A 24526-nucleotide genomic window follows, 5' to 3' on the forward strand; every position below is an offset into this window, starting at 1 on the left:
CCTAGTATGAAATAATGAGAGATGTGCCATAGATGTAGCTATTTGTTACAGGAATATTCAGCAAAGGTCTACAACCCAGGATTATGCTGCACACATACCAAGGAATATTTCGCTGTCATGAGACATCATCCTATAGAAAAACAAATAGAGAATATATTCAAAATGTAATGTTAAAATACATGCACAGAACACATGCATTCAAAACCTTAGTTTTGAAATCTAAACTTTTCATTCTCTGGTTAATAAAACTTAATATTCCTTTTTGGAGAAGGAAATGGCAACATACTCCAGTGTTGTTGCTTGGAGAACCCCATGGACAGAGGAGCCTGGTGGCTTACAGTCCATGGGGTTGCAAAGAGTCGGACACGACTGAGTGACTAACACAACAACAAGTTCCTTTATCATTTTCAGCATTAAGTCAAATGGATTATTTTAGCAATCCAATCCACAAAAGAGCAACACAGATCATCTCAAGTGGTGCTATTAAGAGGTAATTTCTTTTGCAAATTTTCCAAATATTCCACAATAGCCATGGACAACTTTTTAACTGACAAGGTTTTTTAAAGCTTAACTCTGGACCTTGCATTTGTATGGCTATAAAACTATACTGATTAACTACAATAAAATGAACTAAAACAATACAGGAAGCAAAGATGTCAAAGGTTAAGAAAAAAAAAAAACAACCCTTATGGGGGGGAGGGATAAATTAGGAGTTTGGGATTAGCAGATAAAAACTATTATTTATAAAATATTATACACACACACACACACCCCCATATAGCACAGGGAACTATATTCAATATCCTATAATAACTTATAATGAAACAGAATATGGTAAAGAATATGTATGTATAACTTAGCACTTTGCTGTACACCAGAATCTTACACAACACTGTAAATCATCTATACTTCAATAAAAAATGTTTCAGAAAAAAAAAACACCTCATATATTATGGAGTAATATTACCAATTCTCGTTTCTTTTTACTGTAAATGTTATTCTAAATTAACAATAATAAGAAACACTTGAATTTACAAATAGATCTGGCCTGAAGATTTTAGCTTTTTAATGTTAGACATAACTTGGTAAAAAGTTGTTTTGACCTAAGTTTCTAATAAAATATGAAGGAATAGAGTGCATTTACTCCAAATCTGAAACCTCAAATTCAAACCATATCTTACTTGAAAATGTCAAAAGTCTATTAAAGATTTTGAAAACCCACAAGAAACAAACATGTTTTAAAACATGGAATTACATGCTTTTTTAATTGGTTTTCAGCAGCGTGGGTAAATGAATGACACTGATGCTTAGGGGAGAAAAGTAGAAAGAAAAAAAAATTAACCAGTAGCTTTTTATCACCATTCTTTAATAGCTGACATCTTAAGATGTTTCTGAAATGAACAAATTAAAGGTATTGTAAATAGCAATCTGAATAGTCAACAGTAACTTTCTTATAGTCTTATCAACTGAAATAATAGAACTTTAAACGTGACTTAGCTTTCTACCTTGTCACATTAAACCATAATCTTCTGTTACCCATTCATTTCTTGAGTGCCTGCCTTTACGCGCCAGGTGTGTGATCTAAGTTTTCAAGTAGAGTTATTATTCAGGTTATGTCACTCTATTTACTTGTCAACAGTAGTTAGAGCAGGACCTTAAAGAGGTCAAAATTAAATTAATATTTCGATCCAAAATGATTGTAAAACATACCAAGGTCGTGAAACAAAACATTACTGAGACAAGTTCAATGCTTAAAATACTCTTTCAAGGATAAGCGATAATATATACATGCATTTAGAGATATATACATTGGATTGTGGTCGCTACTCTTGACAAATCTTCTCTTCAGATGCACTTACAAATTCATGATAACACCACTGATATAGGACTTTCTAAAAGCTTTTAAAATCCTAGTTAGGAGATAAGTGACTTGCCACACAGTAAGACAGAAAAACAACTGATATACATTGTTAATTTTTTCAAGTAATGTTATGTACAGTTTTATTGCCAGTATATGCACAACAGTAAGCATAGAACTATAAATACACAATGTAATTAACAGTAGAAAACAAAATTGTTACAGGTAAGGGGGGGGGGTGATGTAGAGAAACTATTTTCCTGCTGCTAGAACAAAAACAAAGGAAGGTAAAAGCCTATGACAAATCATCCATTCAGTACTCTTGTCTTAAATTCTTTACATACATTTCTACATTTTTTTTTCAATTAAACAAAGAAAGTACAGATAACTCTGTTAACAATAGCAAATTGCTTCCCTAATAGCCATTTGCCTTTCCAGTCAAATTCACTTTATGTTAAGATCAAAAAAAAAAAGTCAAGGTAAGAAATCATTAGTATCCTGGTTCCATATGATCTAATCTGCCTTTCACCAAAAACCGGTAATTTTTTAAAGTTGGCTGCACATGAAAATAAGAGGTGTAGCAAAAGGTGATTAAAAAATTTGCTAAAAAGTAACAGAAAATCACCCTTTTAGTAGTTTTCCAAAAGACACTATATAGGCAGCAGCTCAGTTAAAAGTATTAGCCCTGAAGAGGTAGAGAATTTGAGCCCATTACATGAAGATAATAATAGCCTTGGCACCATCTTCTCTCTCATCAGGATCAATGTTTTCAAGTAAGACAATTTCATGGCAAAAGGAAACCAGGTTCCACCATATAAAGAGAAGGTGCTGGTCGACTCCCATTCGCGATCATTAGTTTGTTCGTTAAATGAGAAACAGAAGACGGTCAAGGACACACATGCACTTGCTTTCTTTTTGTCTGTTTCCATTATCAAGTTTATTCATAAGTGAATTTGATATCAATAAATAAAAAAGCATCATTCACAACCAAGATAAACAAACCAAAAAACCCTGCAATGAAACCTTCTACTTGAATAAGTAACAAGAAAAACACAGGCTGATGATTTGGTGCAGCTTTCTTAAGGGATCAGAGAGGGGACATGGTTTTAAATAAACGTGGCAAGGTCAACAACCAACAAATGATACCAGCTTTACAGAACTGGCTGGTTCTGTAAAGTTTCTTTGAGGTCTTAGTTTTAAACTACAGATCACCCCAAAGAAGTTGCAACTAACGACACGTATCACCATCACACCAACAGGGTCCAGCTGGAGTTCAAATCAGTCCTGCTTTGTTTCACATCATTTCAGTATTTCTAGCATAGGACATGATACGGAACAAAACTTAAAGTAGCAATAAAAATACTATTCTGCATTTGAATAAAGGCCAAAAAAAAAATGTTTTAGACTGTTAAACTTTAAAGCTTTAAGCATTCCTGTTTAACCAGCATTAAAAAAAAAAAATTATACAATTGTAACACTGGCAAAGGTTAATGGGAAGACAAAGAAGTACAAACGTGTGAAATGATGAGTTAGATTAAAAATTACTTTGTATTGATCAACTGATGTTAATACTGCTTCTTCTTGAATTTGGAACAACTATTGTAAAAGTTACATGCAGACTGAGGATAGTCCTCTGTTACGGAAAATACAAAACAAAACAAAAAACTAAAACTGGGAAACAGTGGTAAGTTTCAAAAGATGTATCTGAAAATTTCCTTTCATTGATGAGGGTGGTCTGTCTGTCCTTTCTTTGAGAGACCTGGTTCACTTCTGTCAGCTTCACTAACTTTGTCCGGAAACGTCAGTAGTGGGGTCAACTCCTCCAGAACCTGTCTGTGCACGTTTGATGTACAGATTCAGTAGCTTCATCTGCAGATTCAAGCCAAACACATGTCATTTGAGCAAGCTGCTCTAAATTATCCTGAGATGCTCATTAAAAAAAATTATACACATATGCAAGCTTCAGGAGGTATTTTAGACTGAGGAGTTATTATAATGCACTAGTTATTGTTGATAATTAAGAATTAAAAAAAAATTTAAGTCTTAGTTTTGTTCATGACTGAGTATTGTAGCATGCCTTTTCAAAAACTGTTAAAGTGATTAACATATAACACTTAAAGAAGTCACCATTAGGACAAAAATGGTAAACATTTGAGCATTATGTGCTATACAATATGCTGCCTTACATTCTATCTTTTTATCTTCACAACATTTTAGAGATGAGGAAATTGAGATTCAGGATGTACCATCCCTGCCGAAGGTCAAAAGGGTAGAGAGCAGTGGGCCAGGAGATGAAATTAGGCTCTTGGGTTCCAGCACCGAAGATCGCAGACAACTATGTCATTACTCTCCTAACAGGAATGTTTTTGATTTCTCTGTCATTTTGCAGTCTGTACTGTATGAGATCATATTTTTATAGTTTGGAATCAAAGCACATACAATTCTGTTTTTTACTTTTTGTTTTTTTAACCAAATGTCATTCTCAAATATTTTTCCCACCTTCTTATTGTCTTCACATGCAACATTACTACTGGCTGCCTAGTATGCTGATAAAGTGATGAATTTTAATTCTTCTACAGATAACTTTGGCTTATCAGGACCTAACTTTACACAAAACTCAGAAAACTTTTTCCTCTGAAAACCACGCAGTTGTTCAAAATTTTCTTTTCTTAACATTTACGCTTTGATCCAATGGTTTAACCCAGCATCCATGGCATTCAGTGGCTCACTGAACCCTCTGAAACTAGGTGTAAAATTTTCTGGATAAGTTTATTTTTCTTGAGATGCGATTATACCCAAAGCTCAAAGTGGTCTGTAATATAGAAAAGGTTAGGAATCACTGCTTTAATCTATCTATAACTTGTATAGATTTTAATGTAAGGTATACATTTGAGTTCTTTTTCCTTTATATGTATTTCTTATTCCCTTTTGCTACTTAGAAAATAATTTTGATTATAGTAATTACAATTGTTAGGATTTGTGGAAACTTTTTAAATGAAGGTGAGTGTCCTGCTAACTGGTTCATAAACCATAATTCAACAATCATAGTTTATCCTCACCCTTTAGAACAGATTTAAGGTTTTGATGATACCAAAGAAATGAAGAAAACAAGACCGATGTTTTTTACATCTTAAGGACTAATTGTAAAATTTATTTTAACATATCAAATAAAAATTAAACATTTATGGTGACCATAGTAAGAGCAGAAAGAGAATGAGAACAAATATTTGATTATTGTAATTCATAGGGGAGAATTTAAAAAATGTTCTAGTGTTCCATAATTTGGTACATATAAATCCATGAATATATAACCACACTTTATTCTGTTTTTCTCTTTTTTTCGGCTGCACTATGTGGCGTGTGGGATCTTCGGCCCCCAACCAGGGAGAGAACCTTGTCCCCCTACAGTGGAAGCACAGACCCTTAACCACAGGACATCCAGGGAATTTCCAACTGCTACTTATTCTTTTCCCCTTTTTCTATTTATTTTTAAACAGTCATAGGGTAAGAATTGAGTGTAAGAGTGGGAAGAGTGAGCTGGTGATCAGGAACAACCAGAAGCAGTAGACATTTTTTTCACAGCAATCTACCAACTATCCTACAAACCGCTGACTTCACTTGAGTGACAGACGGGAAAGTACAGATAGCTAAACTGCAAAGGGTAAGAGGACTTAGGCTGGACGCTTAAAGCCTAATTAAAAGTCAAGTAACAAATTAGCCTTCAACACACATCAAGAAGTACATTTTGAAGAGCGCCCCATGGCCACCATCTTTAGGAGAGAGCAGCCCTACTTACTTTACTGCCAGTGAGCTGACTGAGATGTGGTTTTAGTTCATCACCAATTACTGCATGAACAGCCACCAGGCAGAAGACACAAGCTTTCCGAACACTGCTTTCCGAATTATCATAACCCTGGGAAGAAATCCTTGTTAGTACTCCTGCAGGATCTGAGAAAAGCACCATGGCACAGAAACAGAACTACAACTCAGAGAGAAGATGTTAAGCGTGCTGACGAGAGAGTTTTACTGACTGGGTGAAGTTAACTTCTCACCTTTTCAGGCAGAGACGTCCCTTTCCCTCCTCCCTTTCCCCTTGAGCACTCCCACTCCACTGTCAGCCTTTTTTATCAGGGTCTTTCTTATTTAGCCTGGTGAGCTACAATCTCTGGCTCTGAGGCCACCCCAGTGCCTGCAAAAGTCTCTGAACTAACCTTTCTAAAGCCTTCAGCTTTAGGGTATTTAGCAGCTCCTCACTAATGAATAAAACCTAACCTCTCTGGCCTAGCAGTCAGGGTACTCCTCTAATCCAGGCTGAATTAAATTAACATCTGGCCCATCCCTACCATTACTCTAAGTTATTTATCCAACAAACATTTATTCATGTCCACTACTGTATGTGTGACACACACCAATTATGTATATTCTGTTCTTAGCACCAAAGCACAGATAAAGAAGGAAGACATTTGGATCTTATCTTCAAGGACCTCACAACTTAGTAGCTGCAGCTTAGAACAGAGTCACAAAGCTAATACTATAGATGCACAAAGAAACGAATGATGGCATCTTACACACACACTATTTAATACTAGTCATTAAAATTATACTATAGCACAGTATTTATTAGAATGGAATAGTAAAAGGTTCCATTCTATGGAAAAGGTTCATAGTCTTTGATTAACTTAAGCAAAGCATGTCACAAAATAAGATCCCGTTTTTGTTAAAGAGTTTTTATATGTATGGGTTTGTATGCATAGACAAAACCACATTAAATGCTCCGTTACCACACTAAACAGTTAAGTTTTATGTTATGTGTATACTACCCCCCAACCCCTACACACACACACACACACACAGAGCTAGCTATCGGAAGTCTTTTGCTCTGAACACCCCAAGACAGCAGGAAGCTTGGTCATGACACTGGCCAAGTACCTAAAATAACTGAATCCCCAGTGTATCAACACAGCTTCTTTCTCCAAGTTTTACTGCTTACCTGTATTAGGCCTGGCATGATCTCTGGCAAAAGCAGGTTAAGCGTTTCCTTGGACACTCTCTCGATTACTTTTGTTTGCATTTTGATGGCAGCCAGGTTGATGGGGTAGTCTGCAGTCTGGATGATGGGACACAGCACTTTGATGCACTGCTCCGGGCTGATGGAAGTGGCCAACACTGATGCGGCCTCCTCAGCAGATCTCACCACCTAGGACAGAGGGCAATACTGAGCAGGGAAGTGATTCTGTAAAATGTGTGCTGTGTCCTGGGTGTGCACATTTCATGAAATACATAATACAACGTGGGATCTGGAGTTTTCTTTGAAAACATGAAAGTAACTAAACGGATACATGGGGCTTTATTATATCATTCTTCCTTCTTCTGTGTTCTCTCTCTTTTTAAAAAATAAACAGCATGTATTTATTGGGTTACATTTTTGTTCAGTGCTGTAATATAGAAGGTTTGGCGATACCAAAAAGCAATTTCTGTGCCTGCAATCAAAAGGTTTCTATATATAAAAATATATGAATTTTGTGAGTTTGGGGACTATGTCTTTATTTTTCTGTACTCTCTTAATGCTGGCTTGGTTTAATGATTAAAGCAGTTTGAACACGATATTGTGGTCGAGTTCTGCAGGGGAGCGGAGGCTCTGTCCACCTAGACTACCCTGTCACTGGAGTCCTCAGATCAGCCATGCTGAGACCCTGCTCACTGTTAGGACCCTCAACTCCAGGATGGCTTGTGCCCCTTTTATCACATTATTACAGAATAAAATAAAAGTCATTTCATTAATATGTTATCAAATTAACAATTTATTTCCCCTACTGTTTATAAAGATTACTGCTTCTGTGGCTATTTTTGGTATTGTCTCACTTATGCTCTCAACCTGAGAGGTTTAGAAAGGAAAAATGGAAAATACACTGGAAATCAGAAGCTGCTGTTGTTTAGCTGCTACATTGTGTCTCACTCTTGCGGCTCCATAGACTGTAGCCCACCAGGCTCTTCTGTCCATGGGATTTCCCAGGCAAGAATACTGGAGTGGGTTGCCATTTCCTACTGCAGGGGATCTTCCCAACCCAAGGATCAAACCCATGTTTCCTGCATTGGCAGGCAGGTTCTTTACCACTGAGTCACCAGGGAAGCCCCTGGGAAGTCAGTAGACCAAGGGCTAATTTTGGCTGTAATAGCTTAAGGATATCAATTTTATCTTTTGTAAAAATTGGTATGCTGCCGGCCTTATTTGGCTCAGAAGGTGGATAACTAAACTACAAATATTACATAGTTTTTTTTTTTTTTTAAGGCTTCAGTAAGATGCCACAGATGTACCACTCAAACACCAGCTGGATTTTTTAAAACTGGATTAAAAATCCAGGTAGATTTAAAAGTTATGGCACATAATACCACAAGATTCAGTCATAGCTTCTGAAAGGTGAATAACTCAGATGGTTTTGATTTCTTCATAGCATCATCAAGATTTTCTTATTGTCATGTATGTGAAATGTGTTGTTTCAGCTGCATTTCCCTAAAGATGAATGAGGCTGAGAATCTTTTCATGTGCTTATTGGCAACTTGTATATCTTCTTTTAAAGAAGTGTCAACTGGTCCTCTGCTCACTTAAAATTGAGTTATTTATCTTTTGATTGTTGAGGTATGAGAGTTCTTCATATATTATGGCTGTTATCAGACATGATTTACAAAAACGTTCTCCTATGTTGTGGGCTGTCTTTTTACTTTCTTGAGAGTGTCTTTTAAAGCACAAAGGTTTTTAATTTTGATAAAAGTTCAATTTACACCTTTTCCCTTGTTATCTCTGCTTTTGGCATTATATCTAAGAAACTACTGCCTAATCCAAGGTAACAAAGTTTGATACCTATGCTTTCTTCTGAGAGTTTTACAGTTTTGGTTCTTGTACTAAGCTTTAACCCATTCTGTCTCATTGCTGTTTTAACTTTCTTTTTTTTTTTTTGACTTGGCTTTTGCTTATGTCTTAGAGACACCTAATGCTCTCTCTTAGAACTGCAGTCCCTATTTGAAACTGGCTTTTCTAATTATTTCTAAGATTTTAATAAAAGTCCTTATGATTGTCTCATCAATGCCATTGGTTATGGTGGGGATATCTGAACAATGAAGTAATGAGACAGATTTATAGGACTTTTTCAGGAAAGCTGTCCTCAGTGTTTTATTGAGTAAACTCTTTTAACAGATACTTAGCTCCTAAAGGCAATTTACCACTTTAAAATAACAATAATTATTTCCACTAGTTATTAAAAAAAGAAATCCTATTGGTAAATGGAAAGTGAAGTTACGACTGGTAAACTCTAAGTGGAAATCTAAAAGTGAATGAAAGGAGAAAATAAAATCAGATAAATTATATCCTGGAGTTAGCCTATTTGGGATAAAATGCCATGATATCAACATTACTAATTTAACAGAAAAGAACATATTTTTGTCTTTCAATTAGATACTACCTTGAACATGAAGCAGTCATAAAGAAAATGCTTGCCAAGGGCACTTTCCAAACACATTTATGTTTCATACAATAATATCAAAAGTACTGAGAACAAAATAATACTTTAACTGTTAGATAACTCACCTCCTTATGAGGGTCTTTATGTGCTTCCAGTGTTTTCATGACAGTCAATTCTGCATAGTTTTTAAATCTTGCTGGTTGATGCCTTAGGATTTCTCTTAAAACCCTCAAAGCCAAAGCCCGGATTGTAGGCTATAAAGAAACATTTTAATGTTGTAATGCAAGAAAAGTTATGACCAACCTAGACAGCATAGTAAAAAGCAGAGACATTACTTTGCCAACAAAGGTCTGTCTAGTCAAAGCTATGGTTTTTCCAGTGGTCATGAATGGATGTGAGAGTTGGAGTATAAAGAAAGCTGAGCGCCAAAGAATTGATACTTTTGAACTGTGGTGCTGGAGAATGCTCTTGAGAGTCCCTTGGACTGCAAGGAGATCCAACCAGCCCATCCTAAAGGAAATCAGTCCTGAATACTCATTGGAAGGACTGATGCTGAAGCTGAAGCTCCAATACTTTGGCCAGCTGATGTGAAGAACTGACTCATTGGAAAAGACCCTGATGCTGGGAAAGACTGAAGGCAGGAGGAGAAGGGAACGACAGAGGATGAGATGGTTGCATGACATCACCGACTCAATGGACATGAGTTTGAGTGGACTCTGGCAGTTGGTGATGGACAGGGAGGCCTGGCGTGCTGCAGTCCATGGGGTCGCAAAGAGTCACACATGACTCAGTGACTGAACTGAATGCAAGGGTCTTAATATAGGTTGAAGGAACGGTAGAGAACTGCATAAAATATGTGGTATATTACATAATCAAGCTTTCACATCTCCAGCTGAAAACTACACTTCTCAAAGATACGAAGAACCACTAGCTCTATTAAAAAAAAATTTTTACTTCTGAACAATTGATTCAAATATGCAAAAAAAAGTTGCACATTTGAATAAAAATTTGTCAGCAACGTTTTTCCTGTGGTTAATTGCTCAAAATCATTGATCTACTTGGTTGAGAAGAAAAAGTATTTTATGGTAAAAATTTCATGCACACTGAAGCAGCAGCAAAGACTCATTTCCCCAAATGCCAAATATGTGTAGTGTTTGATTAATAGGCAATGACAGGCAACCCAAGACACAAAAACAGGCTATTGTTTATATGTTCTGCTACTTACCTCTTTATCCCCAAGGGTTTCAAGCAATAAAAGTAATATCGTTTTGAAGTGTTCATCCCAAACACTGAAAGATTCTTCCTGTGTCAGTTTCATGAGTTCATACAGGGCGATTTTTCTTTCTTCTACACGTTCATTATGGTTAGACAACTCTTTCAACAACTCTGCAACCAGGTCAGAATGGTCTAGGGAAAGATCTGTCATATGGACATGATGTTAATTCTGTGACTTTAGACGGCAACTTTCACAAGGATGGGGATGATAACTTTATAACATCATGAGACACAGACAGAAAGTTGGTTATAAAAACAGCAAAGAACAATGACTAAGATTGTTTTCCATTTGTCATCCCCAGAACCTCAATGCTAGCTTAAAACTGTTTATGATAAAAATTCATGAGAGAGAGAACTGTATAATGAACCCCCAATCATATTATGAACCCCTATCACCCAGACTTAAAGACTAAGATTTTACCATTCTTACATCATCTTTGCCCCCACCCCCACTTATTTTTCTCAAGTATTTCTAGCAAATCCCAAATGTATCATTTCATCCTTACTCACTTCAGCATGCATTTCTATGTTGTCATGCCAAGAGGCTCACAGGGTTTGGGTACTCCATTTTTAGCGATACCAATAGTGATCACTGGATTTAACCAGTAACAACTTGATCCCACCATTGTAAAGTTCTCTGTCTGTCAATCTCTGAATTAAAGATTTCACTTACTGAAGGGGTTGAATTAATTATTTTATCAGGAGTTAAAAATGTGTTGTAATTTTTCTGAGCGTGAGTTTGTCAACTAGTGCTATTCTGATTACCCTGAAAAGGAGTTTAATATTTCCCTTTAAATTTCAGAGTCAAAAGTTTGGGCCCAGTGGTTACCGAAGAGTTTTCATTTGTTTCTGCTTTCTTTTTTAAAAGTGTAATTATGAACTCATTAATTTTCTGAATTTTAAGGACATGCTGGTTATTTTTCAACAGTTACCAGATAATGCTTTGAGTCATCTTTGTAGGAAAGACAATTCAATCCAAAAGTTCACTTCAGAACACTACAAAACACCAGAGTTCTTCCTAAATTCTTTTGATGATAAAATACATGATAAATTCAGGTTTTCAGGGACTTGGGCAGGCATCTGTGTGAGCAGAGCTTGTGCCGTAGATTCCGTTCCCTTCTAACCCCGTCTCCGGAATAAAATAACCACAGACCATGGTGCCTGAGCCTAGAAGGTCCACCTGGGTCACTGCCTCTCCAGGAAAGACGGCTGACACTGTGGAGCCGTATGCTCTGTGGCTCTGCTCGGCACGAGCATTCTGGTCTTCTGGAGAGGGTCAGAGCCAACAAAAGGAAAGGTTCAAGAGGAAACTGCACGTTTTCCTAAAGTGACCTGGAGGTTGTAGTCTGCCAGATGGCTCACTACTGGTCCGTAAAAATAGACACTACTGTGCACATCCTGCTGGCTGGTTAGCCACGGACCTAGAGATACCAATGACTTGACATTACAGATCTCAGGAAATCTACAACTACGGAAAGAAAAGCTCTATTTCACTTAAGAGGATTCAGAAATCTGAAGAAAGAAAACCAAGCTGAACTACCAGAACAGATGATTTTTTTCCCCCTTTTGGGTGCACCCCATAGCATGGAGATCTTAGCTCCTCAAACCAGGCGTTGAACCCTTGGCCCCACTCAGCATTGGAAGCGCCGAGTCTTAATCACTGAACCTCCACACAAGTTCCCAGATGACTTCTATTGGAATAAAACTAACAATGATAGGCAAGGGAAACTGAATCAAATAAAACGACAACACTTACCAACTATAAAAAAGGAAATGTGTTAGGACAACTTTCGTGGAACTATAGTAAGAGCACTAAGAACCTCTGATCCCCAAACACTCATATATGACAGCACAAAATGTGACTACTGAAATGATAACTTGAGGTAATCTGGAAAGAATGAGCACTGAGGAGAACCAAATTAGGATTTTGGAAAATTAAGAATAATTTTTTAGGAATGCAAAGCAAAATCATGAAAAATATGAAATTTCAGTTCAAAGATCTTAATTTGGAGAATAAAAATAAACTTATAATAAATTCATCTGTTATAGACCAACATTAGAACAATGTTGCTGGTTTAACAAGAACTACTGCAGCAGGATAAATACATCTCTACAAACTCCTCAAGAATCACTCCTGAGAACTTACATTATCAGACTTTCAAAGATGTCAGAAAATCATTCTGATTAAGAGTGTATTTTATTTCAGCTGAATAAAGGGAAATCTCAAGAAAACGCTTTGTTTCAAAGGAACTCAGTTCTCTTCTTCATGAATATAGGCTTTGTAATTACTCTAGAAGATAATTAGAAATGATTTGTCACATATAATGGTCTGGACAGATGACTGACAGGAAAATAATTTCTGCCAAAGAAAGGACAAATTATTTATTGAGAAAGTATAGTCAACTGTATTTCCTCTTCTAACACAGAAAGGCATTGTGGTTCTGTGAAAAGAACAGAGGCTCATGAGTCTCAGCAAGCCTCTCTCTCTCAGCCTTTGTGGGACAGGAGCACACTCTTAATTACTGTGGAGGCTGGGTTTTCTTATCAGTAGAACTGGAAAACGGCACCCACCTCCTAGGGTCAGAATGAGAATCTAGGTCTAAAACATGAGTTTCTCTTGAATAACAGTATTATCCTCACCAGAGATAGTATATATTCTGGAATATTACAGTCCCTGGTGAACTTTACGAAGGTCATAATTAGAACTGGCTATGAGTGAGTTTGACTTGTTATTTTGATAAATCTATCACTAATGTATGTATCTGTCTGTGACATGTACAGAAACATCTGAGTAAGAGACATACTTAATAAGAGTATCTCAGAGTTTTAAAACAAATTTTCTTTCATAGAAACTCCCACTTGAAGAAAATAGTTATTTCCTAACAAAGGTCCATCTAGTCAAGGCTGTGGTTTTTCCAGTGGTCATGTATGGATCCAAGAGTTGGACTGTAAAGAAAGCTGAGCGCAGAAGAACTGATGCTTTTGAACTGTGGTGTTGGAGAAGACTCTTGAGAGTCCCTTGGACTGCAAGGAGATCCAACCAGTTCATCCTAAAGATCAGTCCTGGATGTTCTTTGGAAGGACTGATGTTGAAGCTGAAACTCCAATACTTTGGTCACCTCATGCGAAGAACTGACTCACTGGAAAGAGCCTGAGGCTGGGAAAGACTGAGGGCAGGAGAAGAAGGGGACGACAGAGAATGAGATGGTTAGATGGCATCACCAACTCAATGGACATGGGTCTGGGTGGACTCCAGGAGTTGGTGATGGACAGGGAGGCCTGGCGTGCTGCGGTTCATGGGGTCGCAGAGAGTTGGACACGACTGAGTGACTGAACTGAACTGAACAAAAGTTTTAGATTGTAAAAACAAAAAGAAGAGGGGAAATTTTACCTGGGGCCAGGGTATAAAAGAAAAGTCAAAACAGCAAAAATGAGGTCAATATATTAAATAGGATAGTGTCAGCAACATTCACAATAATGTCAAACAAAGTCTTCACCTCAGATTTTAAAAAGAAAACAGACAATAAATGAAAATAACTGCTGCACAAAGCCTGGAGAAACTACTATTTTGGTTTAGTAGGAGGCTTATCCATCTTTGAAGAGTGTTTATTCAACATAAAAGGTCCAGCTTATGTTTCAGAAGTCAATCAAGTATTACACTGTGAAGAAATAATGTTCTCAAGTTCAGAACTATTCAACCCAGTTTAGGTTTCAGCTAATTTCCAAAGATATTTTCCTTTAACAAATAGGAAACAGATGATCTTTAGTAAAGGAGAAGAAAATTAGAGTAGGGGGTGATCTTGCTATGCTGTCACAATTTTGGCTTTGTGATGTGATATTTGTGATATATCGAGTCTCTTTTAACATGAGAAGTTGGTAAAAACACAATTCCTCAATCTCATAAAATGAAGATATTTTTTCACTCATCAAAATTACGGGCCTGGGGACACATTCATGGTCAGAGTAAAGAGGGTTTCCACATGTGAGAAGGGGAAAGGCAGGCGTTTCAGAGTTCAGCCAGAATAGGAAGCGTGTCCCCATGTAGTGGCAACCAGGTGTGATCTGTCAAGAGCCCAAGCAGAAGAGCACTGGGTGTCAGTGTCCACGTGGAAGGGGGAGCCCAGCAGGGTGAGGCATGCGTGTGTGCAAGTGAGGAAGTGGTGGTCGGGATGGAGAACAGGTTGCACACAGGAGGGCTGATCAAATAAGTAAATGTACTAAAGATAATGGAAGTCAGGCTTCTCACAGGAGTTATCAGCATGTAAAGAGAGAAACTAAAATTAATCTCATGGTGCTAGACTGCAATTGGAGTTATTGGTACAAACATACAGCTTTTGACAGAAACAGAAATAGATATATATCAATGCATACATACTCCTTAGCTCTAGTCACTTAGAGGAAGTATATAACAAGTGCCCAAACTTTAGTCTTAAAAGATCAGTTCCTATTAAAGGAAACCAAGGATTGATCCTTGGACAAATGGCTAGTTCCAGGACTGAAGTAAGGACAGTGTAAGATTATGCTGTGTCAGAATGTAAGGATGGGGACATGTTAAAAGGACACAAAGCCAGCTTAAATGGGATCCTGGTAGTCAAGTCAAGGACAACTTGAGCATCAAAATAAATAATGATAATTAAACATTATAACCCATTGAATACAATAGGAAATTATGTGTCTATACCTATAAGAAGGTCATGTTGCATTTAGTCTTCACGTCTCCTTCAGTGTTCAGTCCTTTCTTGGCTTTCATGACCGTGGCACTTTTAAAAACTAAAGGCCAGTTATTTTGTAGCATTTCCCTCAATTAAGGTTTGTTTGATGTTTTCTTATGATCAGATTTAGATTATGTGCTCTTGGCATCAGTATCACAGAAGTGACAGTGCATCTGTTGACTAACACACGATTTCACTTTGCCCAAGGTTGGTGATATAACCTTGATTACTTAATTATGGTGCTGCTCCTAGGCTTCTCCACTGTGAAGTTACTCATTTTGTAATTAGTAGGGTTTTTTTTTTTTTGGAGAGGTATTTTAAAACTGTAAATATCCTGTTTCTGATTTGTTGTTGTTGTTCATTCGTTCAGTGGTATCCAACTTTTTGCAACCCCATGGACTGAGCACGCCAGGCTTCCCTGTTCTTTACCATCTCCCAGAGTTTGCTCAAACTCATGTCCATTGAGTTGATGCTGCCATCCAACCATTTCATCCTCTGCTATTCCCTTCTCCTCCCGCCCTCAATCTTTCCCAGCACCAGGATCTTTTCTAGTGAGTTGGCTCTTCACAGCAGGTGGCCAAAATACTGGAGCTTCAGCTTTAGCATCAGTCCTTCCAATGAATATTCAGGGTTGATTTTCTTTAGGGTTGATGGGGTTTGATCCTTCTCAAGGAGGAACTGTATTCACAACTTTTAAACTTTTGCCTGTTTTGAAATAATACTTAAAAAAAAAAGCAACCCTACACATAGACACACACATAGATGGGCAATGAAGCAGCTGTGACTGCTGTGCATAAATAATATAAAAACAATTAAGTTGTTAAAGCTAGGTCTCAATCACCAGGCTGCTGGTATGACTCAGGGATCCAAGGGCACTTTGCTGCTATGTCCAGTTTATTCACACACTCCTGTTATGCTGCTATTGTGACTAAACCTCAACAGCATAGTCAACTACATATGATAGATTAAAACACACCGAAGTGCATAATGGTCACAATTTTATAGATTCTTATGTAATTTAGGGAATTTGGTATATTGTCATAATTTTGCCTTTGTGATATTTGTGATATATTCAGTCACTTAATATGACATGTTGGTAAAAACATGATTCATCGACTGCATTAGTAAAGAAATACAGAAGTGAAGAGATCTTTCTCCTCTTCAAAATCAGAAAAATTAAAAAACAAAATTGAGAGCTAATTTTTCAGTCTTCCTAACAATTAAAGAAAGGCTCATTAGGATAACCTATTTTATACCTATCATAATGATAAAACATAAAAACACTTAAACATTCTGGGTTGCTAAGGAAATCAGTACTACTTAAACTGGCCATGTGTTTTGAGTTGGTAACTGGTAGTAACTCTGAAAACTTAAGACTTACATATCCTTTAATTGAGCAATTCTATTTCTAGAATGCTCTTAAAATTATCTGTGTATGTGCACAAAAGTTTATGCAAAAATAAGTTCACTGACAGCAACACTGAGGGAATAAAGGAATACCAGAAACTATGAATACCTAATCATGAAATCATGAGGCAGTGTTGAGGGGGAGACTTTCAAGTTTATCTACATTTAGTTACATATTACTAAAGATTACTTAAGCCTTTAGTTCAATAAAGAAGTAATGAATCACGTAATTTACAGAGGAAATATGCAATTCCTTATTATTAAAAACAAAGAAAATAAAAAAAATACTATTCGCACTGTTTTACACTTTCTAATCAGTTTCTATACATCTTATCCAAACCTTACAGCATACTAAGGTCAGAAGGGCAGGTAAGATGGATCTCAAACCGTGACAAGTGAAGTGCAGGAAGGCCAACCAACCTCCCAGGTGAGGCAGCTTATTTCCTATATATTAAGAGCTTAGACCCAGACTTCCCTGGTGGCTCAGATGGTAAAGAATCTTCCTGCAATGCAGGAGACCTGGGTTCAATCCCTGGGTTGGGAAGATCCCCTGAAGAAAGAAATGGGAACGCACTCTAGTATTCTTGCTTGGAGAGTTCCATGGAAAAAGGAGCCTGGTGGGCTATATAGTCCACGGGGTAGCAGAGTCTGACATGACTGAGCGACTAACACACACACACACACACAGAGCTTAGACCTAAGCCAACTCCAAATCTTAATTGTACCTTTTCCCATATTCAATCCTTGATTAAAGAGTTTATAACTTCACACTAAAGAATGGGTATCCCTTTAAAGGGTTTTGTCACTCCGTATAAAAATTAATAACTAAATGAAAATGTAACTGGTTTCAGTTGTTCCTGGGAAAACTAAAGTTTTCTTGATTTCAAAGATGCTCTTAGGAGGATTAACCTTTTATTATGAAGAAGAAAACTACTGAACCAATAGAAATGAGCTCCTAGAAGATGGCAGAGAACATTCCCACCCTCAAAGATCCTTCCTTTTTAGGGAATTACACAAAAAGAACGCATATATTTCTTTTGCATCATTGATTACCAGTCCTCCGAACACAGATGGGACATACCATCAGGAAACTGGTCAGCATCATCATCAAACATGGCTTCCTTGAGGGCAGACTTGTTGAAGGGACTGATGCTATCTGAATAGTTATATGGATTATAGTCTCGAGAGCGTGGAGAGGAGTGAGCAGGCATTGAATGGAGCAGTGAAGCCTTATTATCAAGGGCTGTTTGGCTTGAGTCAGTAGCATCACCTCCTGCTCTTGGATCAGACATCCCAGGGCCGCCACACATCTATTAATGGGAAGAGGAATGAACAGCAAATAAAATCATTTCAAATGTCTGTTTGAAAGTCTAAAAAGGTATTTCCCTACTGCTTGAAAGGCTATTTTGAAAAGATAACAAAAACCAGCTGAAAAAATTAAGTCACAGAAATCCACATGATGATGAGCTAAAACTTACATTCAGAAAGTCAAAGTCTACTAGAAAAGACGTAAAGAAACCATAGCCGTAAGGGCAAATAAGAATCATGAAAGAATGCTGTCTCTAATGATTCCTACAGTTTCCTTATTAAGGGCGGGATCAAATATATACAATGTGATTAGCAAGTTTCTCTATGCCAGTAAAAGATCAAAACAACTTTCATTAGAAACACAGAACAAAAAGCTCCCAGATTTCATTATTAAGGTTGTAAATTCTACAATGACAATATGTCAATAAAGTATAAGAAAACTGAATTTAAAAAGGCCTACTTAAGGAACAAGAGGCCACACAGGACAGCATGACTTTTGGAATGCTGCATGATGGAGTTTGGGCACATTAACATAACTTATCAAAATACCAATTACCACCATCAGTATCACCATTACCACCATACAGTGAGCAACCATGTGCTATGCCAGTGGCAAGGTGTTCTACAAATATTCTTTAAATATTTACTGTACACGTATTCCATGCCAGGCATCATTACCAGCATTGAGAATATATTAGTTAACAAATGAGAGAATGCCGTCTGTCCTCATGAAGCTGACATTCTAGTCGAGGGACAGAGACATTAGAAAATGTCATGAGTGAGTTACATATGTGGTACAGTAGGAGGTGACTCTCCTATGGCAGGCAAGGGCAGTATTAAAGGGATCTGAGTGCCAAGGCTGCAGGTGAGTCAGTGTGGTTAGAGTAAGATTCACTGGGAAGCCATTGCAGCAAAGCTCTGGAGGAAACTGGCCATGGCTATCTGGAGTAAGAATGTTTAAGGCAGAGGGGGCAGCTAAGACAAAGGCACTGAGGCAAAAAGCATGCCCTGTACATTGAAGGAACAGCGAGGAGGCAAGTGGCTAGAGCAGAAAAGAGTAGTAGGGAATGAGGTTGGAGAGGTAACAAGGGAAAAAATTCTACTGTGTAGACTGCGGCTTGTATTTGAAGACAGACTAAACAGATTTCCTGATGGACTGAGTAGGGAGGATGAGACACAGAGACAAGATGAGGACAACTGTGTGTCCAAGGTTTTTGGCTGAGCAACTAGCATTGTATCAACTGAGACAGAAAAGAACAGTTTGGGGGAAAGATCTGGAGTTCAAACAGGAAGCTAGATGTATGAATCTGGAACTCAGAAGAGGTCTGGGCTAGATGGAATCACATGATTTATTATACACATAATAATTTTTTAAGGTATGCAGTAACATCCCTATTTTCCTTAGGCAGACATGAGGTTTACAAATGATAATCTGACTAGTGAGTAAATGGCACACTCACTCCTGCCGGAATCCACTACTTGGCACTGCCCTTGCTACTCTAGGAGGGAAGTCTCAATCATGCAGTGATGCCTCCTTACCTCTTACTGCTGCCACACTCAACTTGTGAGGCAGGGAACCTCAAATACGAGTAGTAAGCAGGGTTTTGGCATTCAGTTTTCTGGCCCATCTGCCATGTAGGCATGGGGAGAAAAACAATAGCAGGAAAGAAGTCAGGAGGCAGAGAAGGGGGCCCTTTAGAGATCTGCTAAAGTACTGCAGTGTTCTACAACTGTGCAAACACTGAGAAACCAAAGATTCCACAGGAAATGGTGGGATAGCTTGTTCTTAGAAAAGTCTAAGATGTCAGAGAAAAGTCGAAGTAGAGTAGAAATATCAACAGCTCTTTATATAGTGGCAGAAATAACAAACTGAACAATAATATTCACAATGTTAGAAAGATGAGTCATAACATTCTTAACTAGAACCACATAAACTGATGAAAATACCACCACACTGAACGGGAATTTTCAAAAAGTCTAAACACTTAATTTTGTCGATGTTCTGGTCCTCCGCTCTTTCATAACGCACGTGCTTTCGTAACTACACTGGCTTTCGTCCTGGTTCTCAGCTGGACAAAGCCTGCTCCCATCTAAGTGTCTCTGTGCCTGCTATTTCCTTAATGGAATTCTCCTCTCCTAGATCTTGTATGGCTCTCTTTGGGTCTCAATGCAAATGTCATCTTTCCTACAGCACTAATCTCTATCCGAAACTCCACAAGGAACTTGAGGGCAGCATCTATCTATGCCTTGTAAATCTAAGACTCAGAACAGAGCCTGGAGCAAGGTAGGTACTCAGTAAATACTGAGCAATTGACTCCTGGAAGTTTATATCTGAAAGTGACAGAAAGAAAAGTTTAAAAACAAAATTAAACTCTTAATGAAAACGTGTAGAATGTAAGAATATTCAAATACTCACTGAATCGCCATCATCTTTTTTAGAATCTCTTTTCAATGGTTCATTCATATCTTCTTGACTACGGAAGCTGAAATTCTGAATTGCTTCAGTGACACCTCTAAGAGAGCTATAAATATCTTCAGAGTTCATATTTTCTGTGTCATAATCAAAAGCACTATGAAAAAGACAACAATTAATTTTTGTTTCTGTGTAGTTTTAAAATACAAATACATCTGAGGAAATGGCACAGGATGTTTATAAAGACAGAGTTAGAGAATGCGTATGTTCTAAAGCATAATTAGCGAAACAAAACCTGACAGGTACAAACGGCTAAAGAGCATGTCCCCCTGTTTGCTCATCAAGGGCAGTTTATAGTGACTCTATAAGGCACAGCCCTTGACAACTGGTTTTTCTTTTCACCTTAAGAACTTTTTTTTACATTTTTAAACAGCTGAGAAAAAAATCAAAACACATTTCATGACACATGAAAATTATATAAAACTCAAGTTATGTGTGTGCGTGTGTGCGTGCTCAGTCGTCTCCAACTCTTTGCGACTCCATGGACTGTAGCTCGCCAGGCTCCTCTGTCCATGGAATTTTCCAGGCAAGAATACTGGAGTAGATTGCCATTTCCTCCTCCAGGGGATCTTCCCGAAATTATTTTGGAACATAGCAATGCTGATTTATTTAGCTATTGTCTATGGCTATTTCACACTACAGCAGCAGAGTTGAATAGATGTGACAATGACTACCCTGCTGGCAAAGTCTAAAATATTTACCATATGACTCTTTACAGAGTTTGCTAACCCCAGTGGGTACTGCTGGAAGAGGAGATTAACACATTTTACACAAATATGTAAGACAATTGAGAATTTTTAACATAGAATATAAGTGTTACTGATATGAATTCTTTTTTTTGGCCACATCATGAGGCATGTAGAATCTTACTTCCCTGACCCCAGGGATGGAACCAGTGCCCCCTGCAGTGGAAAGAGAGCCCGAAGCACTTGACTGCCAGGAAGTCCCACTGAAATATGAATTCTATAATCAGATTCTAAAATTCAACTCAGTCTGGAATTTAGCCATCATAATTATCACATATCATAGGCATGAAAAAATATGATGGTAAGTTTGCAATATGTTTTGCAATATAATGAAACATCTTATATAACTGTAATGAATATGATGAAGAATATGCTATATGGCTAATAACAAAAATCAAGCTGATAAGGACAATAATGGCTACTAAGCCATTTTTTTAAAGACCAGGAGAAGGGAAAAAAATGTTAATCCATTAATGAGTTAATTAATAACTTCTTCTGAAACATAGCTCACGTGGGATTTGCTCAAGTGTGTGAAAATTTCACAAGTCTCATGAAGGATCAATCTCAAGATCACATTTTTTTCCTAAGAAGTATACATATTGCCATTTTATATTTAACCCTTCCCTATGTTTTTATTTTTACATTTTTTTGTCTATAAACTTTTTTTTTCTATTTTTAACAGGTGGTTGGCCAATATTAGATCTAAAATTTTCATTATAACTTGATCTCGTTTATATCAACTATTATAACTGAAAGACACAACTGGAAATTAATGGATTTATACAGCTTATCTGAGAAACAGTAACTATGTTATTTAATGTTTAATTACTGCTTGCTTTTTTCCAAAAGCTGTGTCCATAAGTTTTCCTGTCACTTACAAGAAAAAGAATTCCATATCCTATATATTATTATCATCTAAAGGGTTCATTTTGGATAAACCTAACATTGTTTTAATTTGCTAAGTTTCTATGTGTCCAAGACATTTTAGTTACGTAGTAATCAACTGGATTGATATTAATGTCAGTTTTTCTAAGAATGGGAATCTGCAAATACAAACCATGATGGTAAACTATCCTTTTATTACCTTGGAGATAAAGTATTCTGTGACGTATTGGTAGGAGAAGTAAGAGGACTGGACCAGTTGGCTGGTGACCGTGGTGTTGGTCTTGTCAAAGGACTTCCCATGGAACCCTGACGGACAAGAACCAAATAAACATTAACATATGACAGGCTCCTAGGGAAGCCATACAGTCAACATGTTGAACACATGAAAGAGCCAGATTTATATTAAGAGGTCATTATTTTATGTATTTTAAAAGATTAAAAAAATTTTTTTGTCTGTGTAGTGAGATAAGTGGGATCTTAACTCCCCAACCAGGATCAAACCCATGCCCCTGCACTGGAAGCACAGAATCTAAACCGATGCACCACCAGGGAAGTTCCCAGGTCATTATTTTACTGTTCTCTTTTTTTAAATTTATTATTAAAATTCATTTAGCTGCGCTGGGCCTTAATTGTGGCATGCAGACTCAAGTTCCTCCATGCATGTGGGATCCCAGGTTCCCCGACCAGGGATTGAATACATGTTCCCTGCACTGCAAGGCAGATTATTAACCACTGGACCACCAAGGAAGTCCTGCTAGGTCGTTATTTTAAAATATTCATGTACTTATCTCTAGTTTCTGTGGGGAAAAACTTTCTTCCCATTCAGCAATCTAGCTCTTTAAGTTTTTTGTTGTTGTTATCCTCAGCTATTCCTTCTCCTAAATATTACAACAACAATCTTTTTTCCTCAATAATTAAACAAGATTCCAAATTAACAATCTTAAATTAGCTCCCTGCCCTAAGCCAATTCCTTCCTGCGATCATTCAGTTCAGTCACTCAGTCGTGTCCGACTCCCTGTGACCCCATGAATCACAGCACGCCAAGCCTCCCTGTCCATCACCAACTCCCAGAGTTTACTCAAACTCACATCCATCAAGTCGGTGATGCCATCCAGCCATCTCATCCTCTGTCATCCCCTTCTCCTCCTGCCCCCAATCCCTCCCAGCATCAGAGTCTTTTCCAATGAGTCAACTCTTTGCATCAGGTGGCCAAAGTACTGGAGTTTCAGCTTCAGCATCAGTCCTTCCAATGAATACCCAGGACTGATCTCCTTCAGAATGGACTGGTTGGATATCCTTGCAGTCCAAGGGACTCTCAAGAGTCTTCTCCAACACCACAGTTCAAAAGCATCAATTCTTCAGCACTCAGCTTTCTTCACAGTCCAACTCTCACATCCATACATGACCACAGGAAAAACCACAGCCTTAACTAGATGGACCTTTGTTGGCAAAGTAATATCTCTGCTTTTGAACATGCTATCTTGGTTGGTCATAACTTTCCTTCCAAGGAGTAAGCATCTTTTAATTTCATGGCTGCAATCACCATCTGCAGTGATTTTGGAGCCCCAAAAAAGAAAGTCTGACACTGTTTCCACTGTTTCCCCATCTATTTCCCATGACGTGATGGGACCAGATACCATGATCTTTGTTTTCTGAATGTTGAGCTTTAAGCCAACCTTTTCACTTTCCTCTTTCACTTTCATTCGAGGCTTTTTAGTTCCTCTTCACTTTCTGCCATAAGGGTGGTGTCATCTGCATATTTGAGATTATTGATATTTCTCCCGGCAATCTTGATTCCAGCTTGTGCTTCTTCCAGCCCAGCGTTTCTCATGATGTACTCTGCATATAAGTTAAATAAGCAGGGTGACAACATACAGCCTTGATGTACTCCTTTTCCTATTTGGAACCAGTCTGTTGTTCCATGTCCAGTTCTAACTGTTGCTTCCTGACTTGCATACAGGTTTCTCAAGAGGCAGGTCAGGTGGTCTGGTATTCCCATCTCTTCCAGAATTGTCCACAGTTTATTGTGATCCACACAGTCAAAGGCTTTGGCATAGTCAATAAAGCAGAAATAGATGTTTTTCTGGAACTCTCTTGCTTTTTCCATGATCCAGCGGATGTTGGCAATTTGATCTCTGGTTCCTCTGCCTTTTCTAAAACCAGCTTGAACAACTGGAAATTTACCTCCAATCATTACAATCACTTAAATTTTTGTTCCTCCTTCAGTTTGATTTACAAATGATTTTTACAAAGACATCAAAGAAGTAAAATCTGGTCATATTAGCAATTTGCCTATCTCTTAAGATAATAAAACAATATCTTCTCCTTTTATGTTTTTAATTTTTAGTTTTTGTCCCATGTAGCTTGTGGGATCTTAGTTTCCTGAACAGAGAGTCAACCCACGG

At 37.6% G+C, this 24526-nt stretch overlaps 1 protein-coding gene across 42 annotated transcripts in view; it reads right to left on the reverse strand.

Annotated features, from left to right (window-relative positions):
- Positions 1-1967: 1967 nt before the first annotated feature.
- Positions 1968-24526, reverse strand: part of CLASP2 (cytoplasmic linker associated protein 2) — a 174794-nt gene continuing 152235 nt past the window's right edge. For 41 of the 42 annotated variants that reach the window (XM_070777329.1, XM_070777327.1, XM_070777349.1 and 38 more), the window contains 8 exons: positions 22321-22427; positions 20434-20587; positions 17791-18019; positions 10541-10734; positions 9441-9569; positions 6849-7055; positions 5655-5771; positions 1968-3727 (listed from right to left, as the gene is read on the reverse strand). In XM_070777329.1, coding sequence (XP_070633430.1) covers positions 3641-3727; positions 5655-5771; positions 6849-7055; positions 9441-9569; positions 10541-10734; positions 17791-18019; positions 20434-20587; positions 22321-22427 — 1224 coding nt within the window. In that variant the 3' untranslated portion in view covers positions 1968-3640. The remainder of the gene's footprint in view (positions 3728-5654; positions 5772-6848; positions 7056-9440; positions 9570-10540; positions 10735-17790; positions 18020-20433; positions 20588-22320; positions 22428-24526) is intronic. The other variant, XM_070777343.1, reaches the window with a different exon arrangement.

This window comes from Bos indicus, chromosome 22 (assembly GCF_029378745.1).
Source record: "Bos indicus isolate NIAB-ARS_2022 breed Sahiwal x Tharparkar chromosome 22, NIAB-ARS_B.indTharparkar_mat_pri_1.0, whole genome shotgun sequence".
Taxonomy (NCBI): domain Eukaryota; kingdom Metazoa; phylum Chordata; class Mammalia; order Artiodactyla; family Bovidae; genus Bos; species Bos indicus.